This window comes from Neolamprologus multifasciatus, chromosome 2 (assembly GCF_963576455.1).
Source record: "Neolamprologus multifasciatus chromosome 2, fNeoMul1.2, whole genome shotgun sequence".
Taxonomy (NCBI): Eukaryota; Metazoa; Chordata; class Actinopteri; order Cichliformes; family Cichlidae; genus Neolamprologus; species Neolamprologus multifasciatus.
The window spans coordinates 15,298,088-15,324,822 of record NC_140440.1 but is presented as its reverse complement, the minus strand read 5'-3'; the positions used below and the strand labels follow the sequence as shown (position 1 = coordinate 15,324,822).

Sequence of the window (26,735 nt, the reverse complement as noted above, 5' to 3'; positions counted from 1 at the left end):
TGCCTACAGCAGTAAAATAAAGGTTAAAAGCTTCTCGGACAGAGGTTCTAGTCTGAGTACGTTTGGAGGGTATAAGGTAGCACCGAAATAAAGCTGTGGGAGAACTGGAGAGTGATGGGAGTGTCATCTGTACCTACTATTGTTGTTGTAATAATAGTTTTTCTTGCATCTGAACTGCGCAAACACAGAGGTCATCTCACATATGGTTCACCCAACAGGGGGACAAAGGGCCTCAGGAGTAAGGAGAAATGAACCCGGCAACACTGGATTGCAGGGTGTAAGTGAGCTCTTTAAGTCTAAAGAGCTCATCAGGGGGAATTGTCGGATTATAATATTATTTTATGCCATGTTAGACCCCTAATTAGAGATTGTGAATTATTATGTAGTTTTATTTTGCATTATTCTCCTGAATTAGAAGAAGGTGATAATTATTACATTTGGTAAACTGATTTGCATTATATTAGACTGTTGATGTATTGTGAGTGAATGATATTGTTTTATGATGCATTATTCTGCTGAGTTATAAGAAATACTGTTCGCAGAAAGTCATCGCCTTATTTGTCTGATTAGAAGAGAACAGAGCATACTGCCCCATCTCAGCAGGAGCAGATAAACAGGGAGCCAAGGTCGTAGCTTAGGCGCTGTGTGAGAAAGAATGTGAAGGTTTAGGCTTTTATGATTAGGTGGGGGCCACTAGAGGCTATAAGAGTTTGATCAAGGCTCCACCATTTTGAGATCTGATGCTGTCTGCTGTATGGTGTCCATCTCCCACGCGTGTGTTCAATAAATCATCGTTTGACTCAACCCGGCCGGACCAGTGTTGTTATTTTGGTTTTCCTCCTCTATCCATCCCCAATATTTGAATCCGTAACACATCCCAGGGCAGGTTACAGACCTGTGTCGTCATGTTAATAAAAAGAGGAGGAAGTTGAATTACAAGAGGAAATTAGACAAAAGAGAAATTGGATAAGGAGTGGAGATGAGGAAACGGGTGAGTCTGTGTTGAAAAACAGGTTGCTGTGTCATGATTACCCAACAGAGCAACATCTCACTGACGTGAGCCAGGATTTACACAAGAGGGGCTGCAGGAAGGCAAACTCAGGGTGAGACAGCAGTGCAGAGAAGAAAGAAAGGAGAGAAAAGTTTGGTGATGTCAAAGGGTAGACAGCCGGGCAGCAAAGTGAGACGTGAGAGAGGGAGGGCAGAGTGGAGGTTGGTGGGTGGGAGGAGAGAGAGATAGAGTAGCCTGCCTGGCCTTTAGTCTTAACTCAGAGTTTTGTAACTTTCAGTCACAAAGACTGAGAGACCTAACCTCAGCCACACGGGGTGTCTGCAGTCACAGACAGAGCATTCATAAAGAGAAGAAGCGTGGTAGGCACTGTGTACAGAGATGACTGGAAGCTCTGCATCTGCTCACAGAGAAACTGCAGCAAATGGACACAAAGTTTCCTCAAACTGGACAGAACTCAAGCGTGAGGACAGGAAGGTAGAACTGGGGAAGAAGGTGACCCTGCTCCGAGGCATCTCCATCATCATCGGGACCATCATCGGAGCCGGGATCTTCATCTCACCAAAGGGAATCCTGAAGCACTCCGGCAGTGTGGGAGTGTCCCTGCTGGTGTGGATTGCCTGTGGCGTGCTGTCCCTCTTTGGTGAGTTGGAATATGAGCAGAGGAGTTCTGCTCTTGTAATATACTGGTGGAGGTTCAGAAAACTGTTTGTGGCTGTAGAGATTTAACAACAGACATAAAAAGAAGTCAGAAAAGTAACAAACAGAAGTCCATCATTTGTTTTCTGTATAAAGTAAGATTAAAAAAGAAGAGATGTAACCGTCACTGCCAAAAACACTGTCAGTATTGAAACCGTCAAGTAAGCTTCTTCTGTGCTAAAGCTGCTATTTTACAGTTCACTAATGGAAATATCAGAAGTGTAGTGATGATTTTAATATAAAGGCTCATCTCACAGCCACAGAAATCTGCTTCAAACCATGAGCTGAATTTTTCAGAGTAACGTTTTATGGCAGCCATCAGGGCTGAACTCACTAACTTGGGTCTGATCCTAAAGTCTCAGTCAAACTTCAGTCTGCTTCACACCATCGCTGTAAACATGGCTACACATACACAGTGACCTGATAACTCACTGTTGGAGACTGTAAAAGTCACACAGCATCAACACTTATAAAACTTTTTCCTGCATGATTGCTGTGATGCTGCGACTCATTCTGAATATTCTCACACTTTGTGTCTCGCTCCAACAAATATGGACCTAACTATGTGTATTCGTAGCTTTGTGTTCAGCACCACAGTGGATTTCAAATCAAACAGTCAGGATGTGATTGAAATACAGAGTTTCAGTTTAATTGAAGGGTTTAACAAAAACATTGCACTGACTGTTTAGAAGTTACAGACATATTTATGCACAGTTTCTAGAAATGTAAATGGACAAACTCATTTTACACATGAACATAACTCATTTGCTGTCAATGATTATCTCAAGTATTGAAATCCAAGGACCTTTACAGCAGCACTTCTGCCTGTTATCTGCATGTTCAGCCATTCATGTCCATGCCAAAATGTGGCCTCTGTCATGTTACACAGAGGATGTGCTATGCCTACAGGCTGTTTAATCAGGTCAGAATCTGCAGTCTAATCCTGAATTCAGTTCTGACTGGTCAGAGTCTTATTGGGAACAAAAAGACAAAAAAAAAAAAAAAAAAACACTGGAGAAGAGCAGAATCTGTTGTTGAATATCCACAGCAGTGCAAGTCCAACAAAGGAGAGCTGAAGTTCCACTGCAGTCTTTACCTAACGCACATGCAGGCCAGAGGTCAACAGAGATAGACATAGGCGAACACAGACAAAACCTCTGCCCGGGGGCTCTCCTGTCTCCACCTTCAACAGTTGGGCAATCCTTCACTTCCTGGTTTTAATTGTGTTCAGCTTTAATTCTGTGCACTAATGATTTCTCAATTCATTTTCAAATCTTTGAAAAAAAATGACAGATGTGCTCATGGGTTTGTTACCTTGTGCAATATGTGAATATACATAATTGCTTGGTTTCTTTGAGAAAGATAACACTTGAATTATGTAATTTTTCAGACTCTCAGTGAATTTAAAAACCACCAGAACTTACGAGATGTATCAATTCTGATTTGATCATTAACCACAGGACATATTAGCCAATCATCCTGACATGTGCACCACAACTATTGCATGACCTCCTTTGAGCGAGCAGGAAGTAAAAACGTCTTTTTAACATGAAGAAAGCTCCGGCAGAACTGGAGGGGGCGGGGGGTTGGGGGGGGTACGTCTGGTTGGGGTTGAGGGGAGGAACACAGGACAAATACATGCTGTGGGAGAGAGTCAGAGATTAATCCAGTCCCAATAAAGTTTAAGACCACTTGAGAACTGGCTAAAAAATCAAAAGTTCCAAGTAGAGCTTCAACATGCTACAGGAAGAAATGGGAGTGAGACAAAACCTTTTTTTGAACATCAGTGATTCTTGAGATAAGGGACAAAACATGTCCGGCAGATAAAACCCCAATTTTGTGGTTAAAAATATGCATACAAGTGTCAACCCAACTGCCTAAAAGACAAACCAAGGCAATATTTATACAACAAAAGTATGATTTTGTATTTTTTATAAATATATATTTATTTTAAATGGTACAATACATTACCAGTACCTTAAAAATCCATTGTCCAGAAGCAGGTGTGATAATATTAAAATACAGAAAAAAATTAAAAGTAATGTAAAATTAAACATCATGGCTTTCGTCACTGAGTATTTAAGTCAATACCTTATATAATATCAAAATATGCAATTGAAAATTTATTTTTAAATATTTTTTAAGTGATTAAAATTGTGTCCAGAGTTTTTGTCAACACCGTCAGATTTTTTTAAAATCAGGAATTATTGTGGGCAGCTTACACTCTGAGGACCCCTTTACCACTTCCTGTTTGATACACATGCCATGAGGTCACTGCTGTGATAATTTGTTTGTTTTTATTTCAGTTATTGCACACCTTTCTGATAAAACTCTGTGTCACAACCATAGGTTGTCAACACCAAAGTCGATGTAACCCAAGATTTAATTATTTTATTTCTTGTAAAAACAGCCTCATTTAGGTAGATTGTAGAGGCCATAAGCAAATGATGAAAAACAAGATGGCTTCTGTCAGATAAACATGTGTTATGAGAGAAAGTCGGGTATTTTGTCAACACCATCAGATGTCAACACCATTTTGTCTGACGGTGTTGACCCTTTTTCTAATAGTGTTGACAAATGCCACAAAACTGTGCTGTTCACCATTTATATTAAGTTATTTTTTATTAATATTTCAGTCATATTACTTCCTGTGTATTTTACTGATATTTCTGCTTCACAGATGTGTCAAATATTATCAAATTTGCCTTATCTTGAATCTCATTGTTTATGTATACATTATTAATCCTGTAGGAAAATGCTTAGTCCTCTGCATTTAACCCATTCACTCAGTGATGCAGTGGGCAGCTACCAATCCAGGATAGCCTCTGTTCGTTGGATTTGAACCTTTCGATCATGTGGCATCTACTGAGCTAGCTGTGCCCCAAGAGCTGTTCTTTAAGTGATGATGTATGAATCCTGCTTCCGTGCCCAAACTACTCTGTTTATTAAGCCTGTTGTGCTGTTAAAATGGTTTAATGCTTTTTATCTTGTTCTATTTAATCTGAACAAGCCCCTAAAAATAGCCAGTGATCACTGTCAGCCTAACCATCGGGAACCCTCATGTTAACTTTAATCAAGTGGAAAAGATGGTGTTCATCCTCCAGCTTCACTGTGTTTATGTTATGCTAACACAGCTGTGTCGCTAGCAATCATGTAGCACATCACTATTTACCAGCTAGCCCAACTTCAGTAACCTGACAAAAGTCACTGCTGTTTAGTTTTCTGTTTTCATTTATGTTGGAAGTGATAGCAGAGCTGGTGTATCATGTTCAGGTGGAAACAAGCAATCTAACTTCTAACTCTGTTAAATTTCATATATTCTGTCTTCATGGATGCCTGGATGTTACACCTGGTAGAGCCACACCGATCATTTTATTAAAGATGAAAGAATTTAGACAGTTTGTAACTCTCAGTGATGTTGCAGTTTCTTTGACTTTGGGATCTGCAGCGGAGTTTGGACCTGGAAATGGCTAATGACATCAAACTTAATGGCCGGATAGCATTTCTATTGCTTAATGCATAATTGTGTTGTGAATAAAAGCACAAGGTTCAGAAAAATTATAGTAATTACAAAATGGTACATTTCAGGCTAAAATAGCGAAGGGGAAGCTGTCAGTAGAGGAACGAAAGAGAAGGAACAGGGATGATCAAAAAAGAAGGAGTAAAAAAATTAACAGCCAGCCTGAGTTGAAGAAAGAGTTTCTCATAAAGGGATAGATGGAGAAATAGAGTAAAAGAGGGAAAAATAAAGAACACCAGTGATCTGAAAGGAAGAGAAAAAAGTCAGAAGAGAAGGTTTTGGAAACAAGCACAAAGGGGCCACCGTAAATATACTTTTATTTATTCACTCCACATAGCAATGTTTGGTGTCTTCCTGAATACTGTCGTTGTTTATATTTACTGCGGGAAGAAATGGTAAAAACAGTGTTTTATAAGGAAAATGCTCAAAAACGCTCTCCATCTGTGAGCAAAAACAACACCAAAAAAAACCCAGCCTTTCCTATTGGTCGAAAAATGTACCATGTCGACCAGTCAAAAAATGATATGGCAACATGGCATTTAGTTGTTTAGGAAGGGGGAAGTATTAGGAGTGATGGCATGTTTGAAATGTGAGAGATTTGTGACGTTTAGCACAAATCTTGTGTAGTTAGTGTGTAGTTAGTGTGTAGTGTAGTCAATAGTTTTGTTGTGTGTCAGAACAATGAGGCGACTGCTGAATGTTACAGGTGTTACAGCAGTGACACATCTGCTGTTGTCAGGCCTGCAGGTATCAGGCTGTTGTTCTCCTTCATCTCATAGTGGACATAAATTATTTTTTGGAGTGGCACAAATAATTTGTGTGGCATCAGATTTGATGCAGAACAGCTGATTGTTCTGTAAATAGTTTGAAATGTTTATTTAAAAAAACGCCTTCGCTGCATTTTTAGGTAAACAGCTGCAAAAACTTTGTTGTTTGTAACTATATACTATATATATATAGCAACAATATAATTAATTGCCCAACATTGGTCATTATTTACTGTATTTTGCAGACAGAGAGTTACAGACTCTCTCCCAGACCACAGACTCATAATACAAGTCAGAGCTTTGTAGAAAAAAAAAGAAAGTTGTGTTTTCAAAATTGGAGTTCAAGTTATTTTTACTTCCAATAGTGTTAACATGCTACACAGGTCATGAACAAGATTTTTTTACATTTTCATTGTAAGTGGGCTAAAGCAGTTAATTAAAAGTAGTCTAACATAAATGTAAATGCTGTAATCTAATTATTTTAATAAACCATGTAACTTGGATGGATTCGATGCTGGCGTGACCACAGCGCACACGTCTGCTGTTGCTCACAGTGGTCCAAGGCACGCTCAGGGAGTTTGTGTTCGCTCAGACACATGAAAAATAAGAGGGAACATTGGCTGTAACTAAGTTTAAGAATATAATCCACCCACTGTTATCATCGTCAATGCCCTGTACCAACACAGAGCAGAGCAGCTATCTGAACGCTGCTCCAACAGAGGTCGATTATCTTGTTAATAATTTCACCTCCTCACTACGTACGACTTTGGATACTGTAGCTCCTGTGAAAACTAAGGTCTCTAATCAGAAGTACTGACTCCGTGGTATAATTCTCAAACACGTAACCTAAAGCAGATGACTCGTAATCTGGAGAGGAAATGGCGTGTCACAAATTTAGAGGATCATCATTTAGCCTGGAGAAATAGTTTGTTGCTTTATAAGAAAGCCCTCCGCAAAGCCAGAACAGCTTACTACTCATCACTGATTGAAGAAAATAAGAACAACCCCAGGTTTCTCTTCAGCACTGTAGCCAGGCTGACAAACAGTCAGAGCTCTGTTGAGCCAACCATCCCTTTAACGTTAACTAGTAATGACTTCATGAACTTCTTCACAAATAAAATTTTTATCATTAGAGAAAAAATTACCAATAATCATCCCACAGATGTAATATTATCTACAGCTACTCTTAGTACCATTGATGTTAAGTTAGACTCTTTTTCTCCAATCGATCTTTCTGAGTTAACTTCAATAATTACTTCCTCCAAACCATCAACGTGTCTTTTAGACCCCATTCCTACAAAACTGCTCAAAGAAGTCCTGCCATTAATGAATTCTTCGATCTTAAATATGATCAACTATCTCTAATAATCGGCTATGTACCACAGGCCTTCAAGCTGGCTGTAGTTAAACCTTTACTCAAAGAGCATCTCTAGACCCAGCAGTCTTAGCTAATTATAGGCCAATCTCCAACCTTCCTTTCATATCAAACATCCTTGAAAGAGTAGTTGTCAAACAGCTAACAGATCATCTGCAGAGGAATGGTTTATTTGAAGAGTTTCAGTCAGGTTTCAGAGCTCATCACAGCACAGAAACAGCTTTAGTGAAGGTTACAAATGATCTTCTTATGGCCTCTGACAGTGGACTCATCTCTGTGCTTGTCCTGCTAGACCTCAGTGCAGCATTCGATACTGTTGACCATAATATCCTATTAGAGCGATTAGAACATGCTGTAGGTATTACAGGTACTGCACTGCAGTGGTTTGTATCACATCTATCTAATAGACTCCAGTTTGTACATGTAAATGGAGAGTCCTCTCCACACACTGAGGTTAATTATGGAGTTCCACAGGGCTCAGTGCTAGGACCAATTCTCTTTACATTATACATGCTTCCCTTAGGCAGCATCATTAGAAGACATAGCATACATTTACACTGCTATGCAGATGACACCCAGCTCTATCTGTCCATGAAGCCAGATAACACACACCAATGAGTTAAACTGCAGGAATGTCTTAAAGACATAAAGACCTGGATAGCCGCTAACTTTCTGCTTCTTAATTCAGATCAAACTGAGGTTATTGTACTCGGCCCTGAAAAGCTTAGAAATATGGTATCTAACCAGATTCTTCCTCTGGATGGCATTACCTTGGCCTCCAGTAACACTGTGAGGAACCTTGGAGTCATTTTTGACCAGGACATGTCCTTCAACGCACATATTAAACAAATATGTAAGACTGCGTTCTTCCATTTGTGCAACATCTCTAAAGTTAGAAATATCCTGTCTCAGAGTGATGCTGAATAGTGATGGGATTTCCGGCTCTTTTTAGAGAACTGGCTCTCACATATGCTTTCAATTGTGTAATTTAAGTGATCTAGGTAGCTCTGTTTTGGAAGTTCAGTTAACGCTAGAAATGTGTTTTGGAGTTCGTACGTGTTTTGTCTCTAGGGGCCACTATATATATTAATATATACACATATATAAATAAAACCACTTTTTTTTACATTAGTAATTCCTTTTGTGCATAATTTTATATTGTTGTTAATAATAAATGAATTAAAGCAACAAAACAACCTGAAGAGCCGGTTCGGAGCCGAAAGAGCCGGCTCTTTTTAGTGAGCCGAGCCGAAAGAGCTGGTTCTCTAAGACGAGCCGGAAATCCCATCACTAGTGCTCAGTCGCCTAGTGCCCGAGCTCGGATCATACCAAAATTAGGGGGAATCTACGACGGTACGCTCTGTGCTTCGTGTGTTGTTTTTGTTTTATACAGTTGTCAGGCACGCATCTAACTAACAAATTACACTCCAAAAGAGTGTAAAAAATGAAAAAATGATCCGGGCTTAAGCCCGGTAAGCCACCACCCCCGCTCCGCTGATGGTTGATGTCACGGTCTGCGGAGACAGGCCGTGCGGTGGTGTATGTGATGGACCCAGGTGCGTACACAAGTGAGTAGACGGGAGTGAACTTAACAGAAAGCGAGCCTTTATTATGGCTGAAGACAAAGTGTACAAACAAAGCAGGGGTAGGTGACTAAACTAGACTATAACTAAACTGGGAAAACTAATACTGTGACAAACTAAGAACACTCAGAGACGATGATGATCACTGCAAAGGCTGACCGTGAAAACATGGAGGTGAGAACACAGACGACGCTGAACACAGCAAGACTGAGGACTAAATACACACATGAGGTGATCAGGGGAAGTGGAGACACATGAGGACACAGCTGACTAGAATGAAACATAATTACAGCACAGGGGAGAGTAAACCTCAATGCAATGAACAAAGAACACCAGACTCTTTCAAAATAAAACAGGAAACCCAGAGACATGAAGATAAATCATGACATGAACTTAACATAACCACACAGACATGAAACATGACAAGGGAGACTGAGTACAGGGGGGGATGACAGAAACAACTAAGAAATGAAGGACTAAATAGCCACCTAGAAATTAACTAGATCAAAAATGGATACAAAAATACATAAAACTCAAACACTGGGTCACACGACCCAGCCCATGACAGTTGACTCCAAATCTCCTGAACACTATGTCGATTTGAGAACGCAAGACCAAAACAGCGAGACCGAGACCAAAGTCAGTCGAGACCAAGACAAGACCAAGACAAAAGTCCACGTAAAAGTGGTCTCGAGACCAAGACAAGACCAAGACAAAAGTCCACGTAAAAGTGGTCTTTTGTCCATCCAACTCTACAAAAGAATGCCACATCGCTCGATGGAAATGAGAATTATCAGCCTACACCAGGCTGAAGTCAAAGACAGCCCGAAGGATCTGAGGTCTGAGTTGCAGTCTGAGGTGCAACCCAATGGTGTCAGATGGACCGAAACATAACTTTCCAGAGGTGTTGTATGGATTTTTATTTCAGGCAAGCATGGGTCAGTCACATCAGTGGTATCAATTCCCTTATTCTCCAGGAATTGCCTGCATGCTCCCACCACATGAGGCCGGGTACTGTCATGCACCAGAAGGAACCCAGGACTCACTGCACCTGATACCTAATGGCTGTTGCCAAGCCTGTACTGAGATGGATAAATGTGATGCTTTTTTCCACTCAAAAATGTTGCTACAGAACTGAGGCAGCTTGCGCAATAATACATTGCTCTAATCATGGACACAAAGGGGAGAGAGTACACCTCTGAGACAGTTTAACAGTCCTGGGACTGGTATGTACCTAGCCTCTTGTTTCTGAGCAGGGATTAATATGTCACCTCTGTCACTGCAGGAGCCCTGTCCTATGCTGAGCTGGGAACATGCATTAAGAAGTCTGGTGGGCATTACACATACATAATGGAAGCGTTTGGACCTCAGATGGCTTTTATAAGATTATGGGCTGATCTCATTGCTATAAGGTAATGCTTTTTGCCTTAAATTGAGTCTGAATCTTTAGCTCTACAAATCATTGTTTTTTGTCACAAAGTATAATATAAAGGATGTTGCTTGTGGTGGCAAGAGTCACTGGTTCCAGCAGTAAGCAGCTATTTTCTGTAACAGTGTAAAGCCTTAATACAATCCTAACTCGGCAGCAAACAGAGAGACAGATGCAGTCAGTGACAGGTCAGTAGTTGGTGGAGACCAAAAACAAAGCTATCAAGAGCAAATATTGGACTTAAGTGAGTATTAACATGATTCAAAAAGGAAGCTGATGTTACTCATCAAACCTGATGGGACCTTTGCCATAACATCTTTATAAGTGTTATCTTTCAGTTTGATTTACAGATCTGTTGCTCATTAGTGACCACATAGTATAAATAAAACTGAACTGAATTGAAAGTTTAGACTCGGGGTGTCACATGTAACCACGTGTTGACAATAAATCTGATTATATAAATTGTCTAATTGTATGTGTTTGTACAGTTACAGGGACTTATTCAACACAAAATACAACAAGTTGTATGGAGGTGATGAAAAGGTTTAAGAAAAAAAGACAAGAAGCTATAGATGAATTTAAATGACAGTATTATTTCTATTATATTATATATATTATTGCATTTGGGTGCTCTAGTTTAGATTATACAACATCAGCACAAAAATAATTTCTCTCAATCTCAGGCTTTTACATCATCACCATCACACAAGTCATCGCTGCTGTAATTGGTGGAGGAGCAGAAAACAACTCGTACACCTCTAGTCACCCAATGTGTTGCAAATATTGTGTAGTCTCTATTTTACAAAAAAATGGTGTATACATAATCTCTCAGACTGTGTTTGGTGGGGAGCAAAGGCTGAATGGCTGCATGTGACAGTAAGTTTACTTTGTACCACAGAGTTGAAAAAATGCTCTATGGAAGTGGATGTGTACACAGACAAGGTGAAGCAGTACAAACCAGTCTACTGGCTATTTGGAGCTGCACAATCTTATGCTACCCTCAGGCTACAAGGACTGAATGGAAACCATGGGAAATGAACAGAGAGGGAGGCAGAGAATGAAAACAAGAATGAGGGGGACAAAGAGCGATTTCCCCGGCTGCAGTGACTGCTGTGGGAAATGAAGAGAGAAATACAGATGAGCCAGAAGCTGAGCCTTTGGGACTAGCCAGTATTGTTTCATTCATATTGAAACCAAGCCCACTACTGTGCACACATGAGGATGTGATTATGGAAATGTTATGTCTAGGAAGTTGCCCATCTGATATTACAAACAAACTCCCATCGTTATACCTGCTACAGCGGGACTTACAGCGGGATGTGAAAGCCGGCTTGGAAATCACCACGATTGTATTTATTTGAGAAAGCTTTTAAATAGACCAGAGTCCGTGAAATGTGCTGTATAAGTAAACGTTGTTGTTTTTTTTTACTTATTTATGATCTAACACATGTACCATCACCAAGTAATTTTTTTCTAAGAAGTCATGTCACATATTTCATAAATTTCTATGAGGTCATGTTGGATCTTTCAGCATCAGCTGTATTATGCTGGGTTAAAAACCCATCAAACTGAAATCCTTTGATTTCATTTTTGTGACTTTTGTGTTTCACTTGCTTTTAAAAATGTATATCGCAAAAACAAATATAACAATATAACAAATATGCTGCCATCTAACAGATGGTTGTTTTCCCATATCCACTACTGCATTTCTTTGTTTCATGTCCAGCTGCAATGAATCAAAGTCATGTATTTGCTTTGTATTAGCTTTGACTTTGGTCACCACCTTCAGTGCTAGCTCTAGAACCATGTCTTTTTTGCTGTAATGACTTGATGAGACTGCCAAAGGTGAAGATGCAGAAAATGAAACAAAGCTGTAGTTGAAGGTGACTAAAATATTCTACAAGGCTGGAAACATAAGTGATAATCTTTTATGGACGTATGAATGTTACCTAAGGTTATATAAATTAATGTTAATGTAAAAACTGACATATTTGGTTGCATCTTGCAGGCCTGCAGCCATGGCAGTCATTTCTCTGGCCTTTGGTCAGTACATCCTGGAACCTCTGTTCATGCCATGTGGTATCCCCCCCCTGGCTGTCAAACTGGCCACAGCCATTGGCCTAAGTATATACCTTTGCTACTGTAATAAGGGGTGTTATAATATGCCCAGATGTTATCTTAGTGAATTGTTGTGAAGTGTGTTGTAAATAGCTCGGGTAAATAGCAGAAGACAGAAGTGTGCATGAGAAGGAAGAGGGGTTTGACAAAAAGACCCAGGACTATCCTCAGCTTATCAACCTTCTAAACACAATCATAGGGCACAACATACTAATACAATCTCCAGTGTAGCAAATTCACATGAATGAGCATTTCAGAGCATTTTAAACTGGGCCACTGATTATACACACTGATAGTTGCTCAGTTTCTCATATTCAGCCAAACTTTCCCACGTTCAGCACTGTAAATAACTGAGTTTGAATTCTGTCAAAAGTAGGACATTTTGTTTATATCATAAATGTTTGAACATAAAGTATAATTTGTTTTGTCAACACAACAAATTATTGATGGAATAAATAATCGCATCGTGGTTTCGCAACTAAAGGATTAGCTGAGTGAATTAGTTGATCCTTCTCATTTATCTGAGGGAACATCAGGGCTTTGTCAGTCTAGTCGAGAGATGTAATGTCTCTAGCATGTCCTGGGTCTATCTTGAGGCCAGTCAGGGAGGGTGCGAGGCAGATGGTCGAGCCACCTCAACTGGTTCCTGTCATTGCGGAGGGGTATTGGCTCTATTTCTGATGAAGCCAGCAGAACTACTTTAGCCACTAAAAGCAGAGATGAGGCCACCAAAGTTGAAGCCTTCCATAATTTGGCTCCAACTAGAATTTCTGTCCATAGAAATTCTGAACATAATCGGTGACACAGAAATGCCTTAGTGCCGTCCAGCACCCAGTGCAAATTAGTCCAACTTATTTCCAACAAAGCGACCTTCCGAGCTCTCGCTGTAGTTGTACAATGGCTTGGAACAGTGGGTCAGGTACCCCATACTCCTGTAGCACCTGCCACAGGATACCTTGACGGATGCAGTCAGATACCTTCTCCAAACGAACAAAACATTTGTAGAATGGTTAGAAAAAATGCTGACGCACATTAAATATCCTCGAAAGGGGATATTTCTTAAGGATGGTAATTGTAACCACAGTTTGCCAATACAGAGACTCCACCTCAGTTCTCCACTCAACGCAAGAGAGTTCAAAAACATAGAGCAACTCAGTGTGAATCTCATCCAATCCAGAGCTTCTGCCACCAAGTAGTAATTTAACTACCTCAGGGACCCTGGTCCTCCAACTCTGCTTTCTCTTCTGAAGGCCTGTCAGTGGGATACAAGGCTGAGGGGCCCAAGTAACCCAGTACAGGGTGAGCTGGAGTGAAGTGGAAGACTGAAAAGACACCACTTGATATATTCGTATATTATATAATTATTATAATATAATATAATATAAACACGTTTTGACAAAAACAAATGCCCCCCACGTCCAAATGTAGCTAAAGGCATCTGTGTATCAAAAAGCTTACAAAATTTTTCCTTCAATTCTGAACTGGTTTCTTGTAAGGCACAGGTTGTGACTGACGTTAGCACAGAAAACAACATTCAGGGACATCTGATCTTTAGTCACTACATAGAAAGTAATCCCACTTACTAAATGTAATAATGTGATATGACTAGCTTAGACTTTTCTGTTGATGGAGAGCCTTCAATATGGTCACAAACACTGTATGACTGCTTGACATGGTTCCCTCTCTCTGCAGCGTCTGTTATGTACCTGAACAGTATGAGCGTAACGTGGACAGCCAGGATTCAGATCTTCCTCACTGTCAGCAAGCTGCTGGCCATTGCCATCATGATAGTGCCAGGCATGTACCAGCTCTTTAAAGGTATTATCTGTAACACCTCTCTAGCACTGCACACGTACCACCACCAAAACTCTGAGTGTTCTGGGTTGCACACAGTGTTCAGCTGCACGTGGTTCAACATGAATCCTACGTGTCATACACACCTGCTCACAGCATGCTACAGGTCGAGCATTTATTGGTGTCCGCACAGCAGGATTTTAGAGGTGGAGTTTCTGTCTTCCTCTCAACTGCAGACTTTGCTGTAATGTTATTAATCTAAAATGTTTCTCTGAAGCAATACTGTATGTGTCAGTGAGCGCTCTTTGCATTCATTCCTTAAAACAGTAAAGTTATATAGTACATATTATGTATATAATGTTCTTCCAAGCCCTGGACTGCACACGATCTGTTGTATTTATTCAATTTATCTCAGTTTTATTGATATGTCTCCAAATAATAACATAAGTCACCTTAAATATAAAAAAGATAACAACTGAATATATTATGAAGAGAAATCCAAAACTGTCCATTGAGCAAGCGCACAAGCACAACAAGTGTTGCACACAAAGATGTTAGCAGCAGAGGATCTGTGCTGCCTCCATCCATCTTTTTCACTCTGTCCACATTTCTGTAATGTAAGCCCAGATTGCAACTCATATATGCATATTTAATAAATTAAATAAATCTTCTTCATGAATTTGACCTTTAGATTAATTATACTTTTAATAACTTGATTATACTTTTGGGCTGTTTAACTCAGCATTTTCCTAATGTGAACAAATTATTAATTCAAAGAAATTTCTTAATTAACTTCAGAAAATGAATTACTCATTGACACGCAAAAGGTAATTACTGAGTCATTTGTGCACAGAGATAATGAAGCACCGTACTCCTGAAGCCTCTGCAGAAGGCAACCTCCAGCTTTCACATTGTAAAAAATAAATCTACATTTGCACAGCTGATGTTGAATTATTGCAATTAATGTAATAACTCAACCATGGAGTTCATGTAGAGAGGCCAGTGTCTCCAGTAGCCCTCAGGTATACAGAGAGCTTTGTGATCATTTCTGTGATTGCAATTGTTAAAGATATTAAACTGATTTAAGAATTCAACATAGAAAATACAGAAATAACCCATCAATGCACCTAAATGTACAGTATTGGGTTTTGTGCAAGCCCTCATTTCTTAATATTTTGCCAGGAAAATTTGAAATAGTGCTTTGTAATGGTGTTTTTATGCTTGAAGGACTCATAGGTCAGTGTTAAACAAAATATAAGGAAATGAGGGGTGGTTCAAGGATCTTGCACAATATTTTTTTTCCCCAAAAGTTGATTCTGTTCATCTGGACGTAGCGTTTTGTGGGAGAAACATTTCGTCACTCATCCAGATGACTTCTTCAGTCTCAGGTGACTGCAGGTTTCCCCAATCTTATAAACATTATGCAAATGTACTGTTTATAAGATTGGGGAAAGCTGCAGTCAGCTGAGACTGAAGAAGTCACCTGGATGAGTGACGCTACGTCCAGATGACCAGAATCAACTTTTGGAAATTTACTTTCCTGGATGATTGAGAATGCATCAAGACATCTTGCACAATACGACAAGTGTGGCAGTTGATGTGTGTGCATGCTTGCAGGAGAGACCAGACACTTTGAGAATGCCTTTGACCTGAGTAATGTGCAGCTCTCTGGTATGCCACTGGCTTTCTACTCTGGGATGTACGCGTATGCTGGATGGTAAGTGTGCGCACGGTACACACATATACACACATATACACACACGTCTGGTTTGCTATCCTTCTGGTGACATCCCATTGACATAATGCTTTCCTGAGCCCTTTACCCTAACTCTAACCATCAAAAATGAATTCCTAACCCTAACCAAAACTACTTTAAAGAAGATTATTTTTTCAGGGAGCCCCTCATCCTCCCCTCGGTCTGGGAACCTGAGTGGTATACATTGTATGATACAATCCAGGACTTGATGCGCTATCAGAGAATAACAGACAGATAGTAATCAAGCCGGCGGACAAAGGGTCCAAAATAGTTCTGATGGACAAGCAGCAGTATAGGCTGGAAGCGAATAGACAATTGGAAGATGAAAAATACTATAAAAATATTCCTAGCTCTATCCAACCTGTGGTACAGCTTCAAATAAGACAAATCGTCAGACAGCTTTTCCATAAAAAGTATATCTCAGCTAAACAGCGGGACTATTTATTAGGATCCGATGATCCAAGGTCGAGACAATTCGATCTGTTGCCTAAGATACACAAGTGACCTGATACATGCACGAGACCAATAGTTTCGGATTGCAATAATCACAATACATTGATCTCTCTCCAACAGGCATCCAAGTTATTTAAAAGATACATACCACTTCTTGCAGGTAATCCATCGTTTTTATTTACAATTGACATACACAGTCTTTAAACAAGCATCAACACACAGATGGGACTGACGGGGTGGAAAACTTCTTCCTGCGTTATCCGGACACCAAGCGCCCGGATAACACAGAAATTCTCCATCTGTTGAAACTCTACCTTACCAACAATGACTTTGAATCTCAGGCTCTCCGAGGTATGGGGGCCTATCTCCCCTCACCACACTTCCTGCCGGTGGCTGATGCCCTCAGACATTGGTGTGTTGGTGGTTCTTGGTGTCTGGGGCTGGGCGCTCATGTATGTACCGACTCACTCCTGGTGGCCGATTGGCGGGGCCTGGCACCTGTGGCCCGGCTGGGCCCCTTCCGGGGGGTGGGGTACCCTCAGGCCTCTGGCCTCTGGGCCTGGTCCTCTCTGGCACAGCTGGCTGCTGGCAGAGCCCGCGGGCACGTCACTGCAACCACCTCTGGCCTCTGCTCCGTGGCTGCTGGGTGACCTCTCGTTTGGGGCTCTCCTCAGCTCTTCCCAGGAGGGTGGCACAGTTGCCCCTGTGGTGGTCCTCCTCGGGTCCTCGTACTCTGGGGCCTCTGGATATCTGAGGCCTGGATCTCCTCCATACCTGCTTCATGCCCTGGGGGGCGGGGCTATGGCTCCCCACACTCCCTAGCAGATCGTTACATGGAGAAACCTTTTGAATACAAGCATGCTGATCCACACAGGTGTGCATACAGGTGTGCACACAGGTGTGCACACAGGTGTTCACAGACACAAACTACACCTTTCTTGGCTGCTACCTCAAAGCACATTGTGCGCTGTCGATCTTGCGTGCTGCACAATAACATGTAATATTTAGTATCTACTGTTATCTACTGTTAGCTAGTTTATTGTGATGGTGTTGTGTTTATTATGTTGCTCTTTTTTGTTTGTTTTCTCTTCTGTTTTTTCTTATCGCCATACAGGTGATCCAGGTGTTTTGTTTGTTTTTCTTTCTTTCTTCCCCCCTTTCTCACCGTCTCTTCTCCCCTCTGGTTTTCTTTCTATCCCTCTCTTTCTTTCATTCTTTCTCCCTGTCCTATCCCCCAGTCATGTCTGTCCCGTCTGTAACAACCGAAAATCAAATAAAATAAATACATAATTATAATAAAGGTCAATCAAATGGACCAATATGGCAAGACCATGATGATCCACTTGGTAAAGTAAATTCACTTGGCATCTTTCTTGGTCTTCAGACAACAATCCTGATGGCTAAAGATCCAAACGGGACAGGCAGGAAAAAACAAAACAAAAAAACAATGACTTTGAATTTGACAATAAATGCTACTTACAGCTGGAAGGCACGGCCATGGGACAGAGATACGCACCATCATAGGAAAATATTTACATGAGCGAGTGGGAAAGGGGGGCGTTGGCCAAGTGTGCACTACAACCCATGTTTTATCTCCACTTCTTAGAAGATATTATAGGCGTGTGTGCACGTGGAGAAGAGAGTTTTAAACAGTTCGTGCAGATTTTAAATACACATCACCAGTCGAATAAACTGAAATATGAGACCAGCGACTCTGAAGAACACCATGGTATCTAAAAAATTAATTTCAAAGTAGTAGAAGTTCAGAAAAAGATGTGGACCAAGGTGTATTTTAAATCTATGGACATGCATGCGCTTATCATCTGCCCCACATGTTTCACGCCATAGTTACAGATTTGACGTTTCCATTGTACATGCTGCAGGGAAATAGACAGGGGTATGTATACCTGTTGGTATATAATATATTTTGAATAGTTTGTTCTTTTTGGACCACTCTCCTCTGGTTGCTCTAATGAGTAAGGGCCTCACAGCCCATTAGTATTTGGACACGTTAGTCAGATGGTGAATGTCTGCAGTGAAATTCCAGGATGACCTACGGGGCGACGGAGAAGAGTAGCAGAACAGCTAAGCAGGAGAATCAAGGGAGGCCGAGGATGTTCCAGGACCGTGCACTAAAGTTTCAGTGGAAAGCAAACTGAGTTAAACTGTCTCCATACCTAACCATAACCCAATTGTAACCCTGACACTAAAACTACATTTTGAGTGTGAAAAATGCCTTCAACCCTGTGGGGACTGGGATTTTAGGGTCTGTTGGTCCCCACCAGTGTAGCAAGTTTCAGATTTTTGTCCCCACCAAGATAGGTCGATCTTGGTGGGGACAAAGATCGTGTGCCCCCCCCCCCCTCACTCACACACACACTGTTGCTGGTCATTAATAAGTGGTGGTAATAAACTAACTCTTTCCTTACTTAGGTTCTATCTGAACTTTGTGACAGAGGAGGTGGACAACCCTGCAAGGTAAGTTTAATCCATGTGCTTGCTCTTCTGGTCGTGTAAAGTTATTTGTAAATAATAGAATTTAAAATCTAAGGAATCATATTTCTTCATCTGTTAGACAAAAGTGGCTGATTTCACTGTGATCAGTGTTTCTAATAAACAGCATTGGATCACGTGACTACATTGAAGTGAAATGACTGTGTCTACTGTACCTGAGCCTTACACAGCATCTTGGTGTGTTACCAGTTACTATGGTTACTCATGTTAGAACAGGAAGGGTCCATCAACAAACTGACTGAACCCACTGTGTGACGTTACATGCTCTGCCACTTCATGGCTGAGTTACTGTTGTTCCACTTTGTCACTCTGTATTTTTGTAGACTGTTTACAACATAAGTGCTTTGAGGCAACCTTTGTTGTGATTTCATTCCTACAATATTCAGTATATACTGAACTGAATTGCGCTGATTTGAATTGAATTGAAGTGAATTCATCCTGTTGGCATATCTGGCACATGTGAACATTATTAGATACTGTTTCCTCTGTGTTCACTGTTTTTAACAAAAAAACAAACTTTGGAGCTGTTGTAGCTAACAGAATTGACCAGCCTGACAGTAGGTGGTACATTCTGTTTACGTCTCTTAGAAAGCTGTACAGATGGCGCATGTATGGAAGTAAAACAGACATGGATATACAAGGGAAAGAAGGACGAGTAAGTCTTGCAAGTGCCTAACAGTGTGCTTCCTCCGGCCCTCAGGACTGTTCCACTCGCCATCTGTATCTCCATGGCAATTGTGATTTCTTGCTATGTGCTCACCAATGTGGCATACTACACTGTAATGTCAGCTGAGGAGCTCCTGGCCTCGTCAGCTGTTGCTGTGGTAAGTACTTAGAAAAACAGTGTAAGTACTGAACCTTTAAAAGTAACTGTCACTTATCCGTCTGCTTTAAATATTGTATTAGGATTAAAATAAAAAAGCAAAAACCAACAACAGTAAAACAGCAACACAACTTTATAAATGTACGTTTCCCCCCATGAGTCCTCAATCAAGGCCATACACACTCAAAGTGGGACCCCTCACCCATGTCTCTTATTCACAAAATATCTGTATCAGCTCAGTGTATAATTATAGAATAACTAAATACATCTGTAGTGAAAATGATTCTACCTTAAAGCACTAGTTAGATTTTTTTAATGATATGTGTTTGGGAAAGAATCAATAGATTTTGTGACAGTGCATTTATTATAGCACAGTCATTCATTTATAGACCCATATTATTGTTTCTGTCCTGAGCTCTGCATGTACTGTAACATGCCTGTGCACAGATAGGGATGTTATGGGTAAGAAGGATTGACATAGAGCAGACAATGCAAACATCCCCTCATCTAAAAAATATATATTCTGTAGAGCTTTGTAAAGCATCCCAATTGGCTAATAATCTGACTGGCTAATCAGTAATAAATAAGCAATGCTATTAACTTTGTTGACAATTTGGTCATAAAGCAAAATATTCAGCAGAAAAAAATAACTTAGAGAAATATGTAAACGAGAGACAAGAGACATCTATGCCTGAACAAAATGTAACAATTTACACATAAAAACGTAGATCAAAAGCTCACGATTCACTAGAATCATCAAAGAACTACATTTTGTGGCATTACTTTGGGTAAACACAAATAACTAACAGTCACAAAAATTCAGAGCTGTTTAAACAAGTGTTGTAAAACGGCAATCAGCATCAAGGTGGTAGAAATAGGGTGTGTTCCCAAGTCAGAATTTCCAAGTTCCCAGTTGAAATGTGAATCTGGAATAACTCATCAACTTCCCACTCGTAAAGTCAGAGTAGCCACAATCCACGATGGCAGAACTGAACGTAAACAGCGGCAAAACTGCAACTGTAACTCATTAAATAAGCCATTTCCAGACTGCAAGGTATCTGCAAAGCAGGAAGACGCCATCAGGGTAATTCCCTGCTGGGCAACTATTGTATGAACTAGAAACTTTTGGGGGCTATTTTGTGTCTGAATCCTCACCACTATTGGGAACGCTACGTAGCTCTATTTCTGAGCATTCAGTTGGCCACACAGTGGAAGATCCCATGACTGCAGCTTTGTGTTTGTTGTCATAAGGACAGTGGATTTGGAAGCTAAGTTGTTCTAATAAATTAATCTGTTATGGTAACCCTATCTCTCTAAAAATCTGAAAAACTACTTTGAAGGCTTTTTGCAGTTACTGTTAAACTAATCAGGAAATGTGAAGCCAACCTATATGGGCTATAACAAAAACTTGTCACAGACAGGCAGTGTGCAGGAACAGGGAAAGTTCAATAAAGCAACAAGAAAAGCAAAACTTTGTTATGTTATATGTGATATCAGTAGCTTATATTAAGCTGAAATTATGGCAGTGGCTCCTTATTTGATAGTGAAATATATCTCACAGTGTTTTTCACTGTAAGGGCTGACCTTGGCTCTCTGCAGTAAAACGTTGTGCATGCTACTTGAAAGCATTTAGTTGAGGTCTCACCTTCGTGGTGTTTACTTCTGGCTTGAGCAGTGCGGTTGCCTTCCTGCACTTAGCATGTCATTATCAGCAAAGTGTCTCTGACAGCTTGGCTTCCCAGCAGCTGTTAATGTGATTGTTCCATCCCAGCCCTGTTAATGTTAATCACATCACAGACATTCCCCAATAATAACCACTGTTGCTTATTAGACTGAGGATAGCGATCAGAGATCGCTGGTCTTTTGTAATGCAGTTAGTTTTATTGCCCTGTGCACCGTGAGTGATAAAAGCACCTTAAGACAGGTGTTAAGAGCATTTATCTGTTCTTAGAAGGCTGTGATAGGATAAAAGCATTAAACTATGTTCTTCCTCTCTCATAGACAGCGGGCAGAAGTTTACATCTCAAACTTGATTACAGAGTTTAACTGGTGTCTAGAACTTATCTCGAAGAAGCTTGGCTCGAGGCACGATTAGTCATTTTAGGCTTTTTGAATTAGAGGTGTGTTCACATAATGGAAGAGTGATGAATGGAATAGGCTGAAGTTACTGTATATCTAAAGATCCTTTTTATTTAGCATTTACCTCAATACACTACCACAAAAGATTGTGGTGTAGAGAACAAAGAAACTTGGACATTTTCAAACGTACACCAAGGGCTCCTAAAACTTTGGACAAAGGTATAAGTGCAGCAAATGTTTAGAAATGAAACTGTACTAATGTGGACCTTTTGTCCTTCAAAAACGTGTACTACATGTATTTAAACAGAACCTTTAAAAATAAATGTTCCTCTTTCATTTAGTTCCTCTGACTAAAGATAATCCCTCTGCTTTTTAAACAAAGGTCTTGCACACCAAACAACTAATAGTGTCTGTTAGTTCTTCAAAGCTCTGGTCATGGTACTGTATGAATCCTGTATGAAGGGTGCAGCTTATCTCTGAAGGGTGGAGTGCTGCTCCTGCTTGGTCAGTGTTTAGTTGATTGGCTGCAAGTGTAACCTTACATCCAATGGTGTTTCCAGTTACAGTCTGCCTGACTATGCTTCGGATGCAACTGGTCCATCTTCCATGAAGTGTTTTAAAGAAAGGCCGTCGTTCAGCTCTGATGTTTTCACATCGTTTCGTTGTCCTGTTTCCTTCTACCACACTGCTGCTTCGTCACCAACATTGTACTGAAAATATTAGAAAACTTTAGTCAACACTTCCTGCAAGTTGATTTATTCGAGCCAGCCTCAAATACACCGGTCACCTGAACACTGGTTTCCATCTGACATTTAATACAAACAAATGACCAACAAACGCACATCTGTCTCCCTTTATGTCCTCTTTGTGAAATCCACAGACATTTGCAGAGAGGCTTCTGGGGAACTTCTCTATCGCCGTCCCAGTATTTGTAGCCTTGTCCTGCTACGGCTCCATGAACGGCAGTGTCTTTACCCTGTCAAGGTAAGGTCCCTGTCACTGCTAACACACCTAGAGTATGTATGCCTATGTGCTCACGACAGAATCCTGTAGCAGTTAAACAAAAGTCACCAGGTGTTTCTAACTTTGCAATAATTTGTGGTATTAAGTATACTTAAGTATACTTATACTCTGTGTGTGTGTGTGTCATGTGTAGGGTGTCAAATACATCAGTTTTGTCAAAGTTGCTGGTGGTGCACACAAGGTGTCCTTAAGCATCTGTGCTACGGTGCAACAAAAGTGACAATGATTTAATGAATTTAAACTTTTCCTAAACCTAATCAAGGAATTTTCAGAGTGTCACATTAACCAGCAAGTAAAATCTGAACTACTCAGAGAGGGAAACAAAGGACACCTGTATCTTTTTCTTTTTTTTGTAAACTAGCATTTATTGTAAAATATGCAGGCACAGTTAGTCAAGCAGGTTGTTTTTTCAAATCTTTGAACCTACACACTTGAAGCATTGTTAATGGGGATGAGAAAACTGCCCATGGGAATATGTTTCATGTTGAAAAAGAGCTGATTTTAATCATACAATGTGACTGTGTTGATTATCAAGTGAATGTCATGGTCTCTCTCGTCATTTTGTCATAATGTGTGTGTTCACCAGAATGTTCTACGTAGCTTCACGTGAAGGCCAGCTCCCTGAGGTTTTGTCTATGATCCATGTCCGCAGACACACTCCACTTGCAGCTGTCCTCATAATGGTCAGTTTACTAACATAAGCATTTCATTTCAGACAATATTCTAAAGGTCACAAAAACTAATCTTTGAAACGGACAACAACATGAGCTGATAGATGTCATGAGTCCTGAAAACAATTCTGTCTGAGCTTTCTGCACTTTTTTGGACAAAAGTTGTAGGAAGGTTAGAGATTCAATTCAATTCAGTTTCATTGATATAGAACAACATCCTAACAACAGTTGCCTCAAGGTGTTTTATATTATAAGGTAAGACCCTACACAACTACAGAGAAAATCCTGATACTCAAACAACCCCTTATGAACAACAGTGGGAAGGGAAAACTCCCTTTTACCAGGAAGAAACCTCCAACAGAATCATGGTCAGGGAGGGGCGGGGCCATCTGCAACAACTGGTTGGGGTGAGAGAAGGAAGACAGGATAAAGACATGCTGTGGAAGAGAGACAGAGGTTAATAACAGATATGATTCAATGCAGAGAGGTCTGTTAACACATAGTGAGTGAGAAAGGTGACAGGAAAGGAAAAACTCAATGCATCATGGGAATCCCCCGGCAGCCTGTGTCTATTGCAGCATAACTAAGGGAGGATTCAGGGTCACCTGGTCCAGCCCTAACTATATGCTTTAGCAAAAAGGAAAGTTTGAAGCCTAATCTTGAAAGTAGAGATAGTGTCTGTCTCCTGAATCCAAACTGGAAGCTGGTTCCACAGAAGACTGAAAACTGAAGGCTCTGCCTCCCATTCTACTTTTAAATACTCTAGGAACAACAAGTAGGCCTGCAGAGCGAGAGCGAAGTGCTCTAATAGGGTGATATGGTACTACAAGGTCATTAAGATAAGATGGGGCCTGATTATTTAAGACCTTGTATGTGAGGAGCAGGATTTTGAATTCGGGATTTAACAGGAAGCCAAAACAGGAGAAATCTGCTCTCTCTTTCTAGTCCCTGTCAGGACTTTTGCTGCAGCATTTTGGATTAGCTGAAGGCTTTTCAGGGAGTTTTTCAGCATCACTCTGAGACAGGATATTTCTAACTTTAGAGATGCTGCACAAATGGAAGAAAGCAGTTCTGCTTATCTGTTACCCACCACAAGTAAATTAGCAACCAGCAGCGTCTTTAAGATAAGGATAAAATGATAAGATGGGGCCTGATTTATTTTCTAGAATTTGATTATCATATTAAAATATCTATATTTTAGTAATTTGGGGTAAATTTGTAGTTTATCATGGAGCAGGAATATAGTGGAAAGTAACTAAACTACCGGTCAAAAGTTTTAGAACACCCCAATTTATCCAGTTTTTGTCAAGTCTGACTGAACGGATTCAGGGAAAAAGTTTAATGAAGGTTTATTTACAAACATCAAGTGAGCAATATACAAATCAGAATCAGAATACTTCATTGATCCCTGGGGGAAATTATTTTTTGTTACAGTGCTCCATTATAAACAAACAGTAAAAAAGACAGACAATACACAACTAAGAATAGCACCATATATACAGGCATATATATACATAAAAGTCACTTATTAATAAATAGCTGAAAAAGAACATGTGCAAAAAGGGTGTAGCTATTGCAGTAAACAGTGTGTTGGGTGGAGGAGTTGTACAGGGAGCCACAGGCAGGAATGATTTCCTGTGTCGTTCAGTGGTGCATTATGGGTAATCTCAGTCTCTCACTGAACGTGCTCCTGTGACTGACCAGCATGTCATGGAGTGGGTGGGAGGTATGATCCAACATTGTCTTTATCTTGGACAACATCCGCCTCTCCGACACCACCTTGAGGGAGTCCAGCTCCATCCCCACAACATTACTGGCCTTACGGATCAGTTTATCGAGTCTGTTGGCATCTGCGACCCTCAGCCTGCTCCCCCAGCATGCAACAGCATAGAGGATCGCACTGGCCACAACAGACTCGTAGAAAATCCTGAGCATTTTCTGGCAGATGTTGAATACCTCAGTCGCCTCAAAAAATAGAGACAACTCTGGCCCTTCCTGTAAAGTGCTGTGGTGTTTTAGCCCAGTACAGTTTATTGTCAATGTGAACTCCAAGGTATTTATAGTCCTCCACAATGTCCACACTGACCCGCTGGATTGAAACAGGGGTCAAGTGTTTCCTGGTCTTCCTGAAGTCCACGATCAGTTCCTTGGTCTTTGCCACGTTGAGCTGCAGATGATTCTGCTCACACCACGTGACAAAGGAGTCGACCACAATCTGGTACTCTGTCTCATCATCCCTGCTGATGCATCCAACCACCGCAGAGTCATCAGAAAACTTCTGAAGATGGCGGTCTCTGTGCAGTGGCTGAAGTCTGTGGTGTAGAGGGTGAAGAGGAAGGGGGGAGGACAGTCCCCTGTGGTGCCCCTGTGTTGCTGATTACCTTGTCAGACACACACTGTGGGAGACGTACATATTGTGGTCTTCCTGTCAGGTAATCAACAATCCAGGGGAGCAGACACTGTGGTGTTGAATCTATTGAAAAACAGATTCAACTCGTTAGCTCTATTCTCACCTCCCTCAGCTCCCCTGCTGTTGGTTGGCCTGAATCCAGGAGGAGCTGTATGCATCCTTGACATTAGCATACAGTAGGTCTAAAATTTTCTCTCCCCTGGTGGACAGTCCCACATATTGTCTAAATCAGGGGTGTCAAACTCAAATACACAGTGGGCCAAAATTCAAAACTGGAACAAAGTCGCGGGCTTAACGTTATATTTATTGAAATATATTTCTCCAGATATAAGAATGAATCTTTTCTTATGGACTCAAACACGTTTTGCTGAAAAGCTGAATATGGAACAAGCAAAGCTTAATACTAAACAATATATATATATTAGCTGTATAATACCAGTAGGCCAGCTCTGATAGTAATTTGGTATGGCTTCGCGGGCCAAATGGAATTAGGCTGCGGGCCAAATTTGGCCCACGGGCCAGAGTTTGACACCTATGGTCTAAATGTTGGTAGTGTATTGTCCAGTGATACATGGTTGAAGTCACCCGAGATCACAATAAAGGCACTCGGGTGCTGAGTCTGTAACCGGGCTATGGCAGAGTGGGTAGTGTCACATGCAGCTGTGGGGTTAGTAGAGGGAGGAACATAAACAGCCACCAAGATGACGTGAGA

At 40.7% G+C, this 26,735-nt stretch overlaps 1 protein-coding gene across 1 annotated transcript in view; it reads left to right on the top strand.

Annotated features, from left to right (window-relative positions):
- Nucleotides 1–911: 911 nt before the first annotated feature.
- The window catches only part of LOC146524129 (cystine/glutamate transporter-like), a 37,895-nt gene continuing 12,071 nt past the window's right edge, over nt 912–26,735 (top strand). Inside the window, exons 1-9 of the mRNA XM_085181244.1 lie at nt 912–1,652; nt 10,239–10,365; nt 12,391–12,506; nt 14,193–14,318; nt 15,912–16,011; nt 18,937–18,981; nt 19,718–19,841; nt 22,800–22,903; nt 23,529–23,625. Coding sequence (XP_085037370.1) covers nt 1,391–1,652; nt 10,239–10,365; nt 12,391–12,506; nt 14,193–14,318; nt 15,912–16,011; nt 18,937–18,981; nt 19,718–19,841; nt 22,800–22,903; nt 23,529–23,625 — 1,101 coding nt within the window. The 5' untranslated portion in view covers nt 912–1,390. The remainder of the gene's footprint in view (nt 1,653–10,238; nt 10,366–12,390; nt 12,507–14,192; nt 14,319–15,911; nt 16,012–18,936; nt 18,982–19,717; nt 19,842–22,799; nt 22,904–23,528; nt 23,626–26,735) is intronic.